Below are 20,213 nucleotides of genomic sequence, written 5' to 3'. Positions count from 1 at the left end.
AGGTTAGTTTTATTGGAAGAGAGCTAAGCTTATGTAGTGGAATCCTGACATATCCAATGAATTTACCCAGCAAAAAGTTATTACTGTCACAATACCAAAAGATGCAAAGATATGCAAAATCATTAAATCTGTCTATGGCAGCTAATGGACCAACATCAAGGCATGCCAATCTGCCTAGATTATTATTGTAACAAACTACCTACGTTATATATTAGTTCCATGTCATAACTGTATTTTGAACTTAAATTTGGGAATAATGTGACCTATAACCCTTTGATGCGTCCTAACCACCTGTCATGTATTCTCAATATTATACGCTGTGTCTGCTGGACAAATAAACATATTATTATTAATATGGTATATAATGAGAATGTTGGTATAATGAGTAATCACTTAGGATACAGTTAAGAGTCCTATATGTTGTATGTTTATCATTGATTGACTTTAAAGATTAAGTAAATTCATCAGAGTGAAGCAGTATTCACAAAAATATTTTATATTTGATGGGATCTGAAAAATTGAAATATAATGAGCCTAGTGTCAGCTTTTCTTGCATTGATTCATTAGTTTCATAGTTTGGTTACATATTAATACAAGTTTTCCTATAAATTTTGTATTATCAAATGTAGATGGTGGATAAATTTGCACCAGGGATACAATTATGACGCAAAGTCTGTTTTGCCATGAGACATCCTTAAATGTGCTCTAACATGAAACAAGATAAAACTTTTTGCAAAATATTGTTAGTGACATTTATCATTTAAACATATGTGAGCAACATTTAGGTTGAAAAACTTGGATATTATTCAGTACCTAATTTTACATTTATTTCCTTCAACTTAGGGCACTGTGCACAGTTAATTCACAGATGAGGATGTGCTATGGGTGAAGAGTGCAGCAGCTCAACATTGACATTAAGTTAAAACACTTACATTATATTAAAAGCAGGCAAATTGTGTGGGTGAGAAATTTTTGTCAATGTAAAAATATTGCATCTGATAATATGTCTTTTTTAAACACAAAAATCTTAAATAACATTGAAATACTCTCTGTAATAATTTAAAAAAAATCACCTCCATTGAAAAGGCAGATTGATACGAGGCAATCCTATAAAAGTGGGCAAATCATGTTTAACTGCTATTTTGTTGGTAATATTCACTTTATCTTTATTTAATGCCTATTGTCTTTTAAACTCCTATTTGGTTCTTTTTTGTCACGCTATTGACTGCCTATTTGTGTACACTTAGATCCCATAAATCTACCCTCTGGTAATCATTTGTGTTAACATCTAAAATTTTATTTTCCTGATTCAGCAACGATCCTATCTTGATGCCATAAATCAATAGGCAGATATCAGATACTGCCTACCTTCCATCCACCTAGCTAGTGATAATGGTGTTTGTGAGAAATTTTCTGTGAGTATTTCCTCTCTGTGCTGGGTAAATAATTTTTCATCAACATATTAGTTGGGTTGGTATCAAGCAGGTAGCATATATTCAAAATAGAAAAATTATATTTTTGAACAATCAAATCTAGGCGTTTGCCATTATGAAGAACAAAAATCATTGCAAGTACAAATGATGTAGCTGCAGGCCAAATAAGTATATTAGCTGTGACTACATGATCTATCAACTATCTGAGCCATGATCTCAGTTTTCAAGGGACTCTTAATATCGCCAGAGGCAATGTATTACCTTTTCGTTCCAACCACACACAAGAGATTACAAATATATCAAATATCTATGCACTAGCCAAATGCATGTAGGGGAAACTCTGGAGCTGTTAAGAGTCCCCTGAATCAGTACGGCCAATGAGGCTCTACCATTTGCCAATCCTTAGTAAACCCAGTGTTGTTATTACTATTGCAATGCTTGTCAGGAAGCACACACCTCTAGACAAGTCCAGTGAAAAGGCTTGCATAAGCAGGGAAACAAGAGGGGTTTAAAGATGGAAATTCAGAGCACACACACACACTTAGTAAAATGAGAAGGAATATACCAGGGGTAGTTTCTCCTCAGCAGGCACCTCATTGAAGTCAACAAGGCTTTGGACCTTTTCATGAATGTGAAAGCGTTGTCAAAAAAAAATTAAAAATAATAGGAAGAAAGAAGAAAACAGCATTGAGATACTGTCATGACTTATATATCTATATATCTATATATATCTCGGATATATAAATGTGTTTTCATTATGATGGGTGCCAAGGTCACTGTGGATTATTTTTCAAAATCAATTTAAATTACAGAAGATTAGAAAGCACCAAAGTCAAACATTTTGATTTAGCTGGAAAAATATAACTCCATGGAAGCCTTATAAAAATTCTTCAATGAGAGAATGAGAAAATGTAAGCCAGCATTGCTGTAAGTGACAAAATGATTTTCTTTAAGAATTTTTTTTCTGGATAGAAAGAGTAAGCCATCAAGTGGCACATTTAATCAAGAAGGTAATTTTCCCAGGAATCTGTATCAGTTAACGCTCAGATTCTCTGAATGATCACACTGGACAGAACTTACAACACCCAGGCTCTCCTTCTTGTTTAATCGAAGTTCACGTAGCATCTGATTCCTCTGCTCCATCATGAGTGTCCGTTCATAAGTGTACGCAGAGATATCGCTGTCCATCTGAAAATCAAGATGTGAGAGAATTAGGCACATGCACAACTTCTAAATTCTTGCCAGAATACGAATGTGTACGTCTCTCACCCATTGCTATGCACAGATATTTCTCATTTTAACCCATGAAATAGTCCCTGAAGCAATGGCAGTTCATCTATAGTTTATGCATGCCATTCTTGGCATATTGTAGTACCAAAATATATTAAAATTAATAAAATTTGTTGTTGAAGTGATTATCTGAGTGAACATCAACTACCATAAAATGCATTATGTACCTATTATTCATTTTTCAAATATTAAGAGAAGTATAATTTAATTTCAATTCTATAAAAACCAAGAAGGGTATCTTCAACAGTATCATATGGTTTATTGAATTTACAACATGAAATATTACTGTTCATTAATTTATATATACATATATATCCTGTTCTATTTGCTGACTAAGTGAATAAGCGAAGTGCATATGTAGTTGATCAATTTATTTTGTAGGAATGCTTTTATAGGTACAGATATCCTTTGACCAATGCTCTTTTATCCTCCTATGAGACACTGATGAATACAGCAGGATTGAAAAAAAAACTTAAACTAATCATAGACTTATTCTGAGCCATATCATAACTAGTCACAATTGAAATTGAAAAATTATGGAGTCATTCAAAATGAGGAGTTGGCAACTTCACAATGATTATGTCCTTGAACTACACTGTGAGCAGCATGTGATGGGCTTTGGAGGAATTTTCATTGAATGTGATGACAAAAACAATGAAGTATGCAAAGGAAGGAAGGCTAAATCTGTTCATTTATCATTGACAAATAATGACAAATGGGTATCTAGCACAGGAAAATGCAAAACTTTCCTGTTCTTTGATATCCACTTCATTACATGCCATTAGAGGTAGAACATTTTAAGAAGGGAAGCTTGGAAAAAGTGACTGTGTTCTCAAGTAAGTGGGAGTATTTTTGAGATTGCATTTAATGGCATTGACACCAATATAGTAGGCAATGTAAAATTTTTGGATCTTTACATTTATTTTAATACTGGACTAATGGGAGGATCATATAAGTCAACTATCTAGAAAATTAATGGTTTTTCAGCATCTGAGTTTATCATTAAGCAGTTCTTTCATTCCCAATATAATGCTAAATTGCTTGCATCTCAATAATCATAATACAGCAAAAAGTTTTAAAAGCATCACTCATTGTATATTTTGATTGTGTAAAAAATTAACAAACTTAATTATGTGTTTGTGTCACAAAACATATTATTAAGCTAAAAAGAGATCCTTCAACAAATTTGTACTCTAGTATAGCCAACTATATTGATAAATATGCATAAATTTATATTCTAAAATTGTGTACATAAGATATGTTCCAATGGTGTGTGACCATACATTTTTATTTGCATAATTTATGGTACAAATACAAATTTTTGAAACATTATTAGCTCAATTTTGAGGAGGGGACACATGATGCTGCATTGAAATGTTGATTTTGCCTGAGCAGATCATTAACTGCAAACCATGTAATGGCTACTAGAGACTGGCGGAGAGTCTGTCCTTCCCTATATCAAACCTCAAAGATGGTTTAAAATGTTTAAAAGAGGAGAGGTGGGCCAAAAGCTACAGTCACTCACTGCTCTTATGGAAGTGAACATTAATATGTTGCTGCCATTTTGAGAGAAGATAGACAAATAACATTTGGATAACTAACAGAAAAAGTGAAAATTGTATTGGGTGAAATCCACTCATTGGTAACAGAAAAAGTGCACAAGAGACGTATTTGTACCTGGTGGGTTCCATCAAAACCCACCATAAAACCATGATAATCTTCCTAATATAACTCGGAAGTGAAGTCCACGTCCTACTTAGAGGCCTGACCTAGGTGACTTTTTCCCATTCCCCAATGAGAATGTATACCTTGTGAAAGCGTTTTTCCCTATCAGAAGTAAGGATATGCAAACTGAGCATGTTTCAACTTACATCAGCTGCCTCTGATGAAATAATGGAGTCAAAATAACGATACTGTAACCGCATATGTATTTCATGCTAATCTAAGGTTATAGCATTAAATTAAGTTTTGCACGATAAATTATGTGGCTAACAAAACTATCATCTCTCTTCATTGAACATATTTCCTCATATATTTTACCATTGTAAAATAACAAGATGAAATTATAGTAAATATAGAAATGAAATATTGTGCCAATTATTTTATATAATTCTGTAGTATCAATTTTATTCATGTGTAAAAATGTAATGCACATTCATGATGTTATATGCATATCTAATAATATATCTCATCTTATACTTCATAAATCATCCAGCAAACCAAGCAGTGAAAATAGAGTTATAAACAGGCTTTGAGATCCTTCCTTTTTCTTTCGCAGGAGCATCATACTTTGTATTGGCGATTGTTAATATAACAGGGAATATCGTTTTACAAGTATTGTTTGCATGTATTGGTATATGTATGTATAGTATTTGTATGTAATTGTATGTGTATACTTGAATGTACTTGTATATTTTGTGTTATAGTTATTAACTAACACAGCAACTACTTGTAATGTATTGTGTTGCTGTTAGTCCTAAGATATTACATGTATTAATCCATTGCTATTTATTACAATTGGTGTTATTTATTTATAACCTTAATATTGTAAATGTGTGACAGGGGGTTAGGTGGTAGAAGAGATGCCAAGAAGAAGAGTCTCAATCTCGCCCCAAAATAAAGACAACTGTCTATCCATCTACTATCTTGATAATCCCATGCAATGCATGAAATCACCAATACTCTTTTCTACTCAATTTCTAAAGCTCCCAACATTACTTCATATTTCCTATAATATTAATGAAAATATCACAAAAACATGTATAAAAATTAAGTTCTAAAGATACACTGGAATAATTGGTACCAAAAGCACTGCTTATATCAAGAATATTTTTGTAAGAAAGCAGCCACATACTGTAAACTGCTGATTTAGTGATATCCATAACTGTTACAGTCATCCATTCAAGTTTTCCAGTGATGAATAATGACAGAAGTACAAATATCTATGCATTTTCAAAATACTTTCATCTGGACATCTCCTTTATTTTGCTCCAAGAGGATTAAAGATGGCCTATGAAGATGCCCATTAGATTGAGCATGGACTAGCAGGGGAGTGAAAAACATTCCATAGTCAGTTGCAGACTACATATTAATTGACAATCAAAATCTTTTTCCAGGAGACTCCTGAAAGAGATTGATTATCAAATATTAATTGCTCACCATTTCCACAACTTCCACTTCAGCCTCAATACGCAGGTGGTAGAGGAATGTACGCAAGTCCTTTTTCATTTGGATGGAGTTGTCCTCCATTTGAGCCACCGTGAATATCCGCATCTTACAGTTCTTCCACGTTCGGTGTTGGCGTAGGAGGAATGGCAAAAGCATGAGCAGTCCACCATCATGCACTATCCACCACACATCAATGTTGCCTGTCACCTGAGAGTCGGATTAAATGAACAAACTTTGGGTGAGATCTCCTTCAGCCCATTTATTTCCATTTTTTCTGGATCTCTTAAAGCTTTATACTTAAGATTTGATATTTTGGGGCCTTGTGCAAAGGACTTAAAGGCTGCAGGAAGGGGAGGCTGTGATCAGTTATTATGAGGGAGGGATGGTCACAAATTTCACCAGCCAGTCAACTCAGCAGTGGCCATGCATAAACTCGCAAGGCAACTGAAATTTCTCCCCTCCCTTCACTTGTAAGGCGAGCACTAACCTTCTCATTGGACTCAGGGAAAGAGTTGATGCCCTTGGGTACCAGGAGTGCCATTCTCGCAGCAGCGACTGCCCGAACAGTGTCCAGGAACACCCTCCACGTCCTTTCATGCCCATGTGGTTCTCCCTCAGCTGAATTCCGCCATGCATGTGGCCAACCCAGTATCACAGTGTTTGGCTTCATGCCACCCAGTCCAGTTGTCTGCACTCTGCAAACAAACAGTTGCAACGAAGAGTGAGAAAAGTGCTTTTGTCATTTATTGGAACCAAATTCAAAGTTAATTGTGACCAAAGTCAGAGAAAAGAGCATTGACTATCCATTTGACTTGATTGCATACCTCTATATTCTTTTATTTGGCTTTAAAGTCACAAGATGACCAAATAATTGTATTTCTACTCATTATTCTATCAATTTACATATTTGCAATATTATTGAAAAAGTACTAATTTTTTCTCTTCGTTTAAAAATTACTTTAAAATATTTAGGATTCTGACCATACCAAAATTACTCTGAATATTCTGGATCCCTTGGCCAATGGCTAAACTAGTTATGGCACTACACATGGTAATCACCTTGGAGTAAAACAATCTACTACTTTTGTGACAGATTATACTTTAGTTTAAAAGGGTAACCAAGTACGCATTTGTTTGAATATGACTTTACTATGCATATGGCAAAACCCCTTTTGTTGCATTAATTCTTCAGCCGTTCAAACTTTTACCTGAACTATTAATTATACTCCTTGTGGAAATTTGCCCTTGGGCATTACTCTTCTTTCCCGAATGATATTTGAAGGAAGCTCCCCACCCTCTTTGAAGAGGGAAGCTACCCTCAGCAATTCTAAACATTCATGCCACATGACCAATTTCATTGCCTTGCTACCTGCATCAACTTGAGACCTCTCCTCTCTACTGTAATTAGGCTGAGAATGTTCAAATACAAAGGCATTTGTGCAGGATTGCCAGTAATACCAAAGAGCTTGTTTCGTCTTTCCCAATAATGAATATCTATAGTCAATATCTACATAAATGTAGGCTATTAGTTTCCCTATGATATATACTGCTATGTGCTCTGCAAATGTAGTGTGGCATTGAAGGAAGAAGTCTGTCTCTCCTGATAGTGTATTTTCACAACCCACCCATCACTGGCTCTGAAAGTCTTTCTTTCCATTCTCCATTTCCTTGGCAACTTTAACCACCTCTATTCACAATTGCCATGCGAGAAACAGCCTCACAAATATCTAGCAATTTACTGTTTCACATCATCACATTTTCCTGACTTTGGGTCACTGTACTCACAGCAAAACACCAATGACCTCTGGACCAAGTTGAACAGAGCTCTTCAACGTGATATTCATTTCTTATACTGTACATGCACCCGTAAGTTATTTTTTTACTATAGCATGATTACTGAGTTTTATCAGCAGTAAGGCACCAACTAATTGAAGTTCATGTCATAGCTTCTTGTCTCATGTTTATTGACTTGATTGAAAGAAGACCCACTTCTTTCAACTTTATCCATTTCTGTGAATGAATCAATCACATGGAACTTGATCATGGCAAGATGCTTACTGCTCCTACTGGGCATATTCTCTTTGCATAGTGTAACTTCGTCTCTGACATTTTCGCAGAGTGCAGTACTATATGCTGATGTTGCTGTTGGTATTAGTAATTTGATCTTTTATGATCACCTGCAGCTTTGGTCAAATAAGTAAACTATTATTGTGCATCGCTACTTTGTCTGTCCTTTATTCTTGGAACACAATAGCATAGTTTTATCTAATTGAAAGTATTGGTAATTCAATCTTAAATAATCATATTTATCAGCAGACAATTTATAATTTTAACGTGATTGGTACCAGCAGTGACTCATTCCCCAGAAACTGGCTTGAATGTTGTCCCTCCAAATCTTTCTTCTGGTAATTTTGGCAAAATCAAATCACAGGGTCATATATGATATGCCACAAAGGTAGTTTAGATAGCAACCTTGAAAACATTACCTTGACAGCTATACATCTTGGCTTGGCCTAACAATGGATTGACACTAAAAGTACAGATTATTATGTCTGAAACTGTGAGAATATGTGACATCCTGTATAGAATACAAAAACTCTTTTAAATGGAAAACCCATAAAATATGTCAAAACTATCATAGAATTTAACATCACATGCAGAATCATTCATTACACTGAAAAAATCAAACAGCTGTCATGCAAATGAAAGTTTGAGAACAAAATTTGAATAAAAATTTAGCTTTGGAAGAAAGAGTGTGGAGAGTGTCAGCTATATTACTTTGCCATTTCATATGAAAAGCACAAGCAAGGTAAACAAATCTATGACACCAATGTTAAAGCCACGAATAGCTTAATCCAATTTCATCACAATTAGCCACCACATAAGATTAGTCTTAAAGGAAATAATTGTGATATTTCTTTAGTTAATTATAAAATCCCTGGGAATTTCAATCATACTTATTCTGACCAGCTGAGTTAGCTACGTGGGCAATAAAAGCACTAGCCTCATAATCTAAAGGTCATAGGTTCAAGTCTTACCATGGGCATGAGTGTTTTGTGTTATGAGAATATTAAGACAAGGCTCAATGATCCTAAACTAGACAAGCAAAATATGACAATATTGCCAGTGCTCCAACAGGCAAATATTAATAAAATTAGACAGCCGGGCCAATGACAGTGCACGATAGCTCTTTTAATTTGTGAACAAGATTTGATCGTTCATTGCTTGGTTCAGAAGCACAAATACGTGGGCAGTACTTTAATGATGTAAGATCATAACACTCACAGGTGACAGATTCCATCAGGGATACTTCGAGCAACAAGAACATCCACAAATCCCTTCACCCTCTCCTCCTCCATTGTTCGCCGCAGCATTTGGCGTGCGGAATGCTTCTCAGCTGACTGCCCATCACGCATTATGTCCCCTTCAAGCACTGACACACAGACTGTCAGCCCCTTACCTGCCTTGAGCTGAGATGCAAATGAGAACACCTGTAACAAGGGGGTAAGAGTTAGATCCTGGCCTAAAGAAGAGGGTGGGCATAAACAATACAAGTACGAGTATACCCATTAATTATTGTGGCTCAAGTACTTTCTGTCAAGAAGATCTATTATTACAAAAATTGTGTTAACAACAAAAAGAGTGTTCTTCACTTTTGGAAAGAAACTTCTTTTTTGCATTCAGGTGTTTGTGGGTTTTTAAATGGTTAAGAGCAAACCTTTGTCCCCACCAATGAGCAAATTGGAGTGAGAACTTTCTAATTATATCATCGTCCCCATCATTTTCTTAGGGTGATTGAAAGTGGTTGTCTGTTTAATAGTTAAATGAGCAAGTTTCGGAACATTTTAGCATTCCCTAGGAGAAGTTCTTTTGTTTAGGTATGGATTGCTGCAGAAAGTTAGGTCAGTTTCACCTGATTCCTTCCAAAAATATTGCCAAGTGAAGATATGGTTGTGTTTGATATGCTAAGCTTGCATCTTATGCATTTGAATTAGCAGCAATAAAATTTGCATCAGAACTTTAGGTTTAGTGGAATCCATTCCTATCATATGGCTTCAGCCACATATTAGTGGCAGAAGCAGGACTGTAATATTTAAATGTACACAAAAATTGTGGCAACATGAGATTCAAAAGTCAATTTTATTTCATAGGATTACCAGTTGTGAGTCTGGATAATACCTGCCCCTATATGAACTAGCAAGAGTCAACATGCAATGCTAAATGAGCCTGAGGGGCTAGACTTTACATTATACCAGAAGACCATATAAATATTTTTTTATCCATACTATACGTTTATATGTTTAGCCACTGCATTCACAAAGACATTTTAAATAATTTTGAAATTGCTAACCCGGCGATGTTTGGGTGCTGGAGCATTGTTGATGGATGTGACTTTTGCTAGGATGAGAATTTGTGGGCGCCAGTTCTTGGTGTGAGGGGGCCCTTCTTCCAATCTCAAAAGACTGTAGCGAGCAGCAGACAATGCCAAACCCCTGATGCCATCTCCCCATTCTTTCTCAGCGCTGAAACAAAGAGTCAGGAAGGTTTTTATTGTTCTCAATGAGTTCATCTACCTTGAAACATCAGCTCTGAATGTCAGAGGCATGAATGCCCACTTTCACTAAGAGAACAGCACCATTGCACTAAAGGAAAACAAGTGTTCTAATAAATATTGATACATGTGGCTATTAATTAAGCAAACCATCGTAATGTATGAGCATAATCTCATAATTTTAGTATACATTCTTTCCATTAATTTAATTTAGTATACATTTAGTGTGGGGATTCTCTTGTTTGCTTATGCATTGATAATGTTTAATTAGAATGGAAAACAAGTTTTTAAATAATTTTATTACTTTGATGCTCTAGATATTGAAAAATTGGTTTCGCTAAAAAGAATCTCTCAGTGTTTAACATATTTGAATTTATATATGCCATGTTGGGGACCATGATAGTCCGGTCAATTGAGTGTTGAGTTACCAACCAGAAGGCCTTAGTTTGATTACTGGGTATGCCTTTTATCATACCAAGATCTGGTACCTGATATATACATGTTGGTAAGGACTGCAATTTTAATTTTTATTGTTTCTTTGTAATTGCATTTAGAATTTCTTATACATGACATGCCTCCGAAAGAAGTATTTAAAATGATTATATTTTATCTAAATAAAGAGGTAAAGCTACAGCTGCTTGGGAAATAATGGCACTTGTTCTTCTAATTTTGCTTTGCATAACTTAGGATCCAACTGATGACTCCACAAAAGCTCTTTATATTGTACTCTTACTGATCAATCAGACTGAATAATGAGTGATTCAAATTTATTTTAGTTTTTAAATGCCTAAGGAGGTGTACTTCAATTAGGTACTATCCAGCTTAAATTTTAGGTTCAAAACTTCATATATAATCCTATTGACTGCACATCTTGGTCAATACAAAGAGGATGATGTAGCATCATTCATAAATAAAATATTATGTAAGACAGCAGTCTTATATTTGCCATAGCCAAGTACTGACTCAAATATTTGCCATTTTTCTTTGATTTGTTGATTTATACTCGAAGTACTTTTCAATGTTCAAGTGCTCCTTTAAGTAAATTCTGGTCTACATGTCAACAGTACTCATGAGTGTATACTCACCCTCTATATTCTATGTACTTGTATATGCAGCCAGCCATTCCCATAGCCAATAGGGCATAATACCAACTTGTCATGAACATCACAGCAATGCACAGCGTGAGGCCAATGAATGAGAGAGACCTGTAGAAACAAGAAGGACATACATCATACCATTCATTATTTGGCCCAGAAAAGTCTTCCCTTCTTCCATGGATGAGTCAAGAACAAAATACTAGCCCTTGCCGGGAGCTAATTGCTATTAATTGGTCCTAGAAGGTGGCAAATATTCCCAGTTGCACCTTCATTCACGAGAGACCTTAGCTTTATGCATGTTATGGCGAAGGTATTGTCCATGGAAATGTGATTTCTGGTCTTCTCAAGCAAACCTCAGGGTCATCAACCTTGATTTAATGGCTCTCTCCCCATCCCTATTGTTGATTGCAACAATGTAGTATGGATGTTTAATTTAATTTACACGTGTTTAGCATGTATTACAGGTATAAGTGCAAACTTAGTTTGAATAATACTATTTACAGCAAACATTAGTGTAAAGTGTTGTTCATTCAGTCACTGGTCAGTGGGTAATGTACTTGCCAATAAGCTTGAAAGTTCCTGGACCAAATCCCAAATAGGACATGGATGTAGTATAATGTCATGAGAGTTTTCTAGTAATGAAGAGTTATGGTGTGTCATCAGCTCAGCTGTTGGCGCACCTATAACTAAAATACTACTGAAATATCTACCCTGAGGACGATGAATGAGCCTAGTATTGAAACATTGGCCAATATGGCACCCTTGACCCAGTGGAAGACCCAAGAAAACTTCATCAAGCAAATATGCCAGGAAAGCAACAGTTCTCATGTGAAATACTGTCGCTAAAATCTATTGTAAAACACCAAAATTGAATAAATATATCTATGGGTATATTTTTTCTAAAAACATTAATAATATGTCTAAGTGTGGAACTTTGGCCCATATGACAGTTGACATATCTAATGACATACATTGAAAAGCCTATGAAAAATACAATCTTAAAAACTTTGGAGAGCTGCAAGTGACCTCCTAAAAGATTTTTGACTAATTTCAAATTAATCTAAAGAAACCTAGTTTCAAATCCATGGATACCGACTTATAGGTAGAGTCCTTACTTGAGGTTGAGTTATTTTTTATATCTGTCACCCATAGTATGCACACTGTAGTCCTAAAATATACACACATAGGTAAGTACTTGCTTCATTGAGTTTATGGGACTTTGATGGGAAACCAAGGAGGCATTTGTTTAAAAATACAAAAGTTTAACAAGGTGCTTGGTTTCTCTCACCAGTGATAGTATTTGAAGCGGGGACGCCAATTTGGTGTGCGCAACAATGTTTGCAGGGCACACGCCAAGTTGACAAAACCGTAGCACATTAGGAAGAACATGGAGAGAAGTGGAGCAAGGTAGTCAACATTCCCGAGCAGGATACCACACTGACAGATGCAGACCGTGAGGATGAGAGCACGCGTGGGCTCCCCACGCTTGGATGAGACAGAGAAGGGGGCCAGGAAGGGGATGATCCCGTCCCTCGCAATGGCCTGGAGGTAAGGGCAAAGCCAAGACATTATTCCAGTGAGCACATTAAGCCATGATACATTTGAATATTTATCCCCAAACAAATTATGTCACTTGTTCCCTCAATTCCAACATTGTGGCTAAAATGAAATTCATTCCATCTGCTCAGCATTGACGAGAAACGAGCAGGACTTGCCTTATTTGAAATGAATCAGTGGTGACATTTCATCACATGCAAAAACATATTTTATGGGAAATTATATATGATAATTAAAAGTTGAAACAAATATTGTACAAAACAAAGAAATGAACAACTGATGCGGGCTTGAAATGAAACTAACAGGATTCCTTAAGGGGGTGCACATGGAGACTATGCTACATTGTGGATCATGGTCAGCTAGCATACAATACAGTCAATTTGGGATAACCTAGCTGACACCCAATAGTCTACTGTATCAGGGGGTCTAGTCCATCTTGACTAATAGGGGAGGCAATACTCACTCAGAGGGTAGTCATGCACCGACAGCAAACCAAAAGGGGAAAATGTTCCAAGGGATGGCAAGAGAGCAGGGTCTCTTCCACCCATTGAGTAGACAAGATTGCTTACATACTCTTATGAAACTACAAAATGCAAATTAGTTAGATCAGGTGTTATTTATCATACAGTGATGGGTGAAACTGTTACATTCATTCTTGTGTTACAAAATCTAAAATACATATTTAAGGTTTTTTAAATAGATTGGAAAATTATTATTTGTTCTTGGAGTGGGTGAAGGAAATAAGGACTGGTTCTAACTTATGAAAAATGAAAATTGTGTGAAAGGTGAATGCATATGCAGATATCACACACCAAAAACAGGCATTCATTCAATTTAACACACAATTGAGATTCATTATGAAACAATTATTTGACTCTAACCAGATATTAACCCACGCATTTCAATGATCATTCACATGTGCGACTATATTGAATATTAATTTCCCAGTCACCTCCTTTCAAAATAAATTTACAACGGGGCTTGTGTGAACTAGATGCTCCGATTACTGTCCCCAATTGTATGACTCAAATAAGTATAATACTTCAAAAGCCACAATTACAAAGATAAAACCATTGATCATAACTTAAATAAAGGAATAAAAATGGCCAGATGGCTCACCATTGCTCAAAGTTCATATTCCAACAAAGTCAAAGTTTTTCATTGCAAATTTCCTCTCAGTTAGTTAAATGAACATTAGTGAGACATTTAACACCTATGCACCCTACTGTGCACTATGTGCTGCTGAGGCATTTTAATTTTCAAATTCAGTAATACTAGCAAACATATAGTCACAAACATGCACATATTCATTCACAAAAACTAACATGCACATGAATTAACAAATTAGTGCATACATGAAGATATACACATATTAATGTACCTAGGAAATATTGGCAAACAGGAAAGCTTTTCAACTACTATCAGGGAAATAATGGCAACCAGACTGGATTGATTTGATTCAGAATTTCAATGAAAGCAACATGTAAATCATGATCAAAATCTCAAAAAAACTTTAAGAAACCAACATTGCTACAGAACCCTGAATTAGGGCCATTTAGGGACTTAAATTCAGATTACAAACACTTAACAGAAAGGAAATACCCAAGGTACAAGCATGTGGAAATATATTTACTCTATTCATCAGGCACAAAAAAGGTCAGGGTATCACAGGGAAACATTAAACAAATGAAAATTTAGAAAACCATAATGGTTTTTTTTCATAGAGAGTCACACAAAGCCAAATTTATAAGCACCAATATCTAAAGTATGCACGCTTAAGAATAAGTGAAAATAATTCTGAGGGGGGTCTCCCTTGCAAAAAGAGAACAATGAGTGAATGTAATACAAAATTTCAAAGGAATAAATTATGGGAATAGTATTGCAAATTGAGAAATCATGTCATCCATTTGAAGAGATGAGTACTGACATACTTAGTTTCTAAGTAGATATATTTCTAATGAATGTGATTTAATAGGTTCTTTTTAAGTTGCATTTTTTGACATCCAAAATAAGCTCATTTAAAACAAATTAAATTAGAAATATAAAATAATTCATATCCCACAGAACAATAATGTTAACAACCCAGTGTTACAACATTTTAAGATAATGCATTAAATCATGGCACTTTTCTCGAATGACCTCTAGTCACACAGACTGATGAGAAATATACCATATGAATCATAGGAGATGATTTTAGCAACATTGTAAAATTACATTGAACCCATAGAAAGTACATTCAATCATTAAATAAAGCTGTGGCAAAACATCAAGAATAAATTAGTTATTATAAATCCTACTTTGAAACTTCTGATACATTCTATATATTTCATAACAAACCTTGAATCAATTACATTTTCACAAGGAGCACATAGACAGTTCATTGGCAGAGCTGTCAAAGCACTGGAGACACAGTTCTACTGCGATAAAGATGACCAATATTTACCCTACATAGTCATTATCATTCATTATTATTACATTTCAGTATTAATTTGCAATGATGTGCACCAAAAACTAATGATAGTTTATGGTTTTGCATATCTGGAAAGGAAACTGAAGTGGGGATACATTTATGTAGCTATGTAGGCCAGAGTTATTATTATTAGCTCAGATGATGAAAAAATGAATGCTACTTAGTGACAATAAGATAGTCAGCAATTCACTGTTTTAGTGAAGAAGTTTGTAATACTGCCATTTCATTTTCGACTTTATCAATAATTTATGAAAACAATAATAAAGGTGGCAGATGTAATCAATATACAGAATGAAACTTGTTTACTTAGAACTAGAGGTATTGGGGTTGTTTACTGACTGGGAGTTACGAGTAGGGCAAGCAATGGTGCCAAACCTCTTGTCTTGATAAATAAGTCTCCACCATATCCTCTCCACTGAGAGTGGGAGCAAAGTGATGAGGGAGGATGGTTGGCAAAATAAAATATAGCTGCCAGCAGTTGATATTCAGGTACACTCAGAAAAATGTACAAAAAATGACTTTCATGGGAAAAATGTTCAAAAAAATAACTTCCCAGGCCACATTAAATGTACAATATACAATTTTCCGTATTCTTGCCAAAATTTTGGATATTTCTGTTCACAAAAATAGTCCTTATGAATAGCTTCTTGACTTCCATGGATAGCTTAAACTCAAATCACATTATCAACAAGGACATAAATGTTCAAAAAGATGGCAGTCAACAACTTGGAACATTGGGGCAGCAGGTGACCTAGAGTTCTTTCTTATTTCATAATGACTTATCATACACATAAGTATGACACATGATGAAGGTATATAAACCATGCACTAGGACTAAATCAGATTTTTAAAGCAGAGAGGAAAGGAAAGGTATTGAGTTATACCTTTATCTTATACAAATTTAGAAAATTTCCACAGTGCGTGGAAAAGAATTATTCCGCGCAAATATGAGGACGTTCCCTGATTGGCCAAGAAATTTCCCGGTTTTGGCGCCGGATTTTTCCTATATAAGACGGGACAACAAGCTTCTTTTCATCCTTGACCTGAGGACGCCAGCAGGATAGCTGGCGAAACTGTTGTACATTTAAACGACATACGCGGACGCAGCCCGAAAAATGTGGAAATCACCTACTCATCGCCGCGGAAACCTTCGAACCAAATTTAGAAAAGTTTAAAAGATGGAGAAAAAAAATTAGCAGCTGATGTAAAATTTCTTTGCCCATCTTGTTAGTCTTACATTAGTTTCTTTCAAACTTCCTTCACCATTATGCATGTACAATACTGTCAGCCTAGAAAAACATTAACGTACTTCCTAGAAATTTCAGTACCCATAAATACTAAATAAGATAGAAACATGGGATGCATCTCTTCATAATCCATTTCAAGGATACTTCCAATAAACCTAGAGAGATGGGTTTTAAGACACTATGACACCCCTCCTTGGGGCGTGAAAGCTAAAAATACTCCGCGTTTGAAATTACCTAAAAAATACCCTGGGGAAGACTATCTTTTAATGAGTATTTTAATGCCACATTACTACAACTTAAATTGCATAACATGGATTGGGTTCCTACATAAACTGTTAACATATTAGGAATTTATATTGATACAAAACTTATCTGGGAGACTCACATCAGTCAGACCTGTAATAAACTGAGTAAAGCTGTTTATATGTTAAGAAAGCTCAACTTTCTCATTTCCAATGAGTATTGTTTAACACTTTACCATTCCCCACATGTTAAGCAAATTTTGCTACTGCAAAAGAGAGCTATTCACTCTCTTGTTAACATATCACCACATGATTCCCGCAAACTTTTTTTTATTAGGTACGGAATCATGACTGTATTTAGTTTATATACCTTTAAGGCTCTTATTCATGTGATAGTCAATATAGAAACTTACCAATTAAGATCTAATATCCATAACTACTCTACAAGATGTAAATCAAAATTTAACCACTACTTATTGTAGCTTGTTATCAACTTACAACCCATTTCATAATATGAACATACAACTGTATAACTATCTGCCTACTCATTTGAAATCTGACGGTATCCAGAGTTTCAAGAATAGGGTATATACCTGGTTACTTGCTCACCCACTTTACTCATTGGATGAATTCTTTTGTGATAATCTTCATCACATTTAAGAACTTATGTTTATATGTTAAATAATATTTATATTGACTACATTTAATATGGCTGCAACATTTTTCAAAATGAATAAAGTATTATTATTATTATTACATACATTTGCATTACTGACTTGTTCTATTCATGATGCAGTTGGAACCACATATGGAATACATATTATCATTATTATGCTCGGAATTTACAACTGACAACCTAACAAGGCCACCACAAAGAAATTATTATGGGTAAAATTACCCATAATGGTGGAAACTTTTTAGTTATGAAGTTACCACCATTATTGGCCAACTTAAGGATGGCAAGAAGCTGGAGATGAAAAATCTTCTTTCTGCTAAGCTAATTGTGGACTTTGCAAAGCATGGAGGTCCTTTATGATGAGTGTTTCTTTAAAAAGAACAACTGTACACTCGCAAAAGATAATGAAAAAAATAGTTATTGTAAGATTTTAAAGGTGCTCCATATTTTAACATTTCAAGTCCTATTACATGCATAACTCTGGATAAATGCAATAATGAAAATGAAATTAGGTAAAAGGCATTGATGAATAATGATATGCATAAGTGTAAAAATCCATCAATAATACAATTCTGAATCAATAATTATAGAACTTTTAAAAACTTGGCAAAAACACCCAAGAAACAAGGAAAAAATTAGCTACGCAGGGGACTCAAATACAAACTCAATATATGATTGTCTAGCACTGTACTGCTCTACAAAACCAGCACAGTGTGACACAATTTAGAAATAAGTCAAGTATTGCAGGAATAAAATGATAATATTTTACATGATTTTTGCATAATCTACACTTGTGTTTCTTCAAACTTTACTTTTTGTGCATCACAAACAGGTTATTACATGATCAAGGAGCTCAGGGGTTCACAAATAGGGGTTAGATAAATAAATATTAATTATTTCAGGTCATTCATGAATGCAAAGTTCACTGAACTCCATTGCATACTGGACTAGCTGGTTCTTCTCAGAAAAGCACTCAATATAAATGCTACTTAAAGAAACAGAATGGAAAGTATAGAAAACTCAACGCTAAAAAATGAAAATGGTGACCAAATTTCCAATCCAGAATGTTAAGCTAACTTTATAAATACTAACTTCATTACAATACCCCAAAATTTAAAAGAGGCCCAGCCCTTAGAGAATCACGCTGCTTTTCAATGTAGAGATCAAGCATCCACTTCTATTTATCTTTCCCCAGTCACAGAAAAGGAATTACTGAATGTTGTATATAATCTCAAAAATAAGCAATCTACTGGAATTGATGATGTTCCAGTCATGGCTATAAAAATATGTATAAGTGTAATTTGCAAACCCTTTGTTCATTAAAAAAAAGTCTCACACAGGGAGAGTTCCCAAATCTGCTTAAAATATCTCAAATTAAGCCTCTGTTTAAAAAGAGAGACAGGGAGCATGTTGGAAATTAAGGGCCAATATCACTGCTGTCTAATTCTTCAAAAGTTATTGAATTTTGATGAAAGAAAGACTGATCTCTTTTTGAACAATTTTAAAGCTTAAAATGCAGCACAACATGGTTTCAAAGAGGGAAGAACCATCAGATCTGCCTCAGCTTGTTTCATCAATAAGATTGTGATCAGCTTAGATAATAATGAATTTAATGTGGGAATCTTTAATGATATCTCTCGGGCCTTTAAATGCATTGACCACCCTTTGTTGCTGGAAACATTAGACCAATGTGATATGAGGGGAATAGCAAACATATGATTTAAATCCCCTCTCAAAAACAGAAACCATGTAGTGGAGGTTATAGGTACTTACTCTGACAATATATGAAGCAATTACTTATCCACTACAGAAACAGTAAACTTTGGTGTGCCACAAGGAAGTATACCAGGTCCCATACTAGGTCCTTAATTTATATTAATGATTTAACAACCTATGCTAAGAGTGATGAACTAATTTTTATGCAGATGACGTGAATTTAAAACTAAGTAATAACAACAACTCCTTGCTGGAGTATAATATTAATAATTTCCTAGGACTCTTAAGAGACTGGTTCACAAAAAATGAGCTTTCAATGAATTTTGAAAAAACAAACTATTTACAATTTAAAAATTATTGAAATCCCAGTAATGGACCTTTGCATCAAAGATTATCTTCTGAAGAAAGTTAAGCAATACCAACTTATTGGGTTATAAATTAATGAAAACTTAAACTGTAATGAACATATTAGGCATTCATGGAGTAAACTTTCCAGAATTTCCTATGCTATAAGAAACCTAGCAAAGGTTGTAGTTCAAGTATTTTTAAAAACTGCCTACTTTGGTAATTTCCAATCTCTTATGATCTCTTTGGTTATTTAATCTCTTATATCTTTGGGGCTCTGCTATGGGTGTTGACAAAGTATTCACCATGCAAAAAAGTTATTATATATATGACCAAAATTCCAAAAAGACAATCATGTTGACCTCATTTCATAAATCTTGAAATCTTACCTTGAATAAGTTTGTACATATATCATGCATG

At 34.8% G+C, this 20,213-nt stretch overlaps 1 protein-coding gene across 1 annotated transcript in view; it reads right to left on the bottom strand.

The window, feature by feature from the left end:
- The window catches only part of LOC139691051 (solute carrier family 12 member 5-like), a 99,558-nt gene that overhangs the window by 17,273 nt on the left and 62,072 nt on the right, over window positions 1–20,213 (bottom strand). Inside the window, exons 9-16 of the mRNA XM_071588780.1 lie at window positions 12,829–13,082; window positions 11,529–11,648; window positions 10,243–10,414; window positions 9,177–9,382; window positions 6,379–6,586; window positions 5,883–6,098; window positions 2,514–2,621; window positions 1,999–2,052 (exon numbers count right to left, since the gene is read on the bottom strand). Of these exons, the coding sequence (XP_071444881.1) occupies window positions 1,999–2,052; window positions 2,514–2,621; window positions 5,883–6,098; window positions 6,379–6,586; window positions 9,177–9,382; window positions 10,243–10,414; window positions 11,529–11,648; window positions 12,829–13,082 (1,338 nt within the window). The remainder of the gene's footprint in view (window positions 1–1,998; window positions 2,053–2,513; window positions 2,622–5,882; window positions 6,099–6,378; window positions 6,587–9,176; window positions 9,383–10,242; window positions 10,415–11,528; window positions 11,649–12,828; window positions 13,083–20,213) is intronic.

This window comes from Hetaerina americana, unplaced genomic scaffold, assembly GCF_022747635.1.
Source record: "Hetaerina americana unplaced genomic scaffold, ioHetAmer1.1.p SCAF_3, whole genome shotgun sequence".
Classification (NCBI taxonomy): domain Eukaryota; kingdom Metazoa; phylum Arthropoda; class Insecta; order Odonata; family Calopterygidae; genus Hetaerina; species Hetaerina americana.
This window is presented reverse-complemented; position numbering and strand designations above follow the sequence as displayed.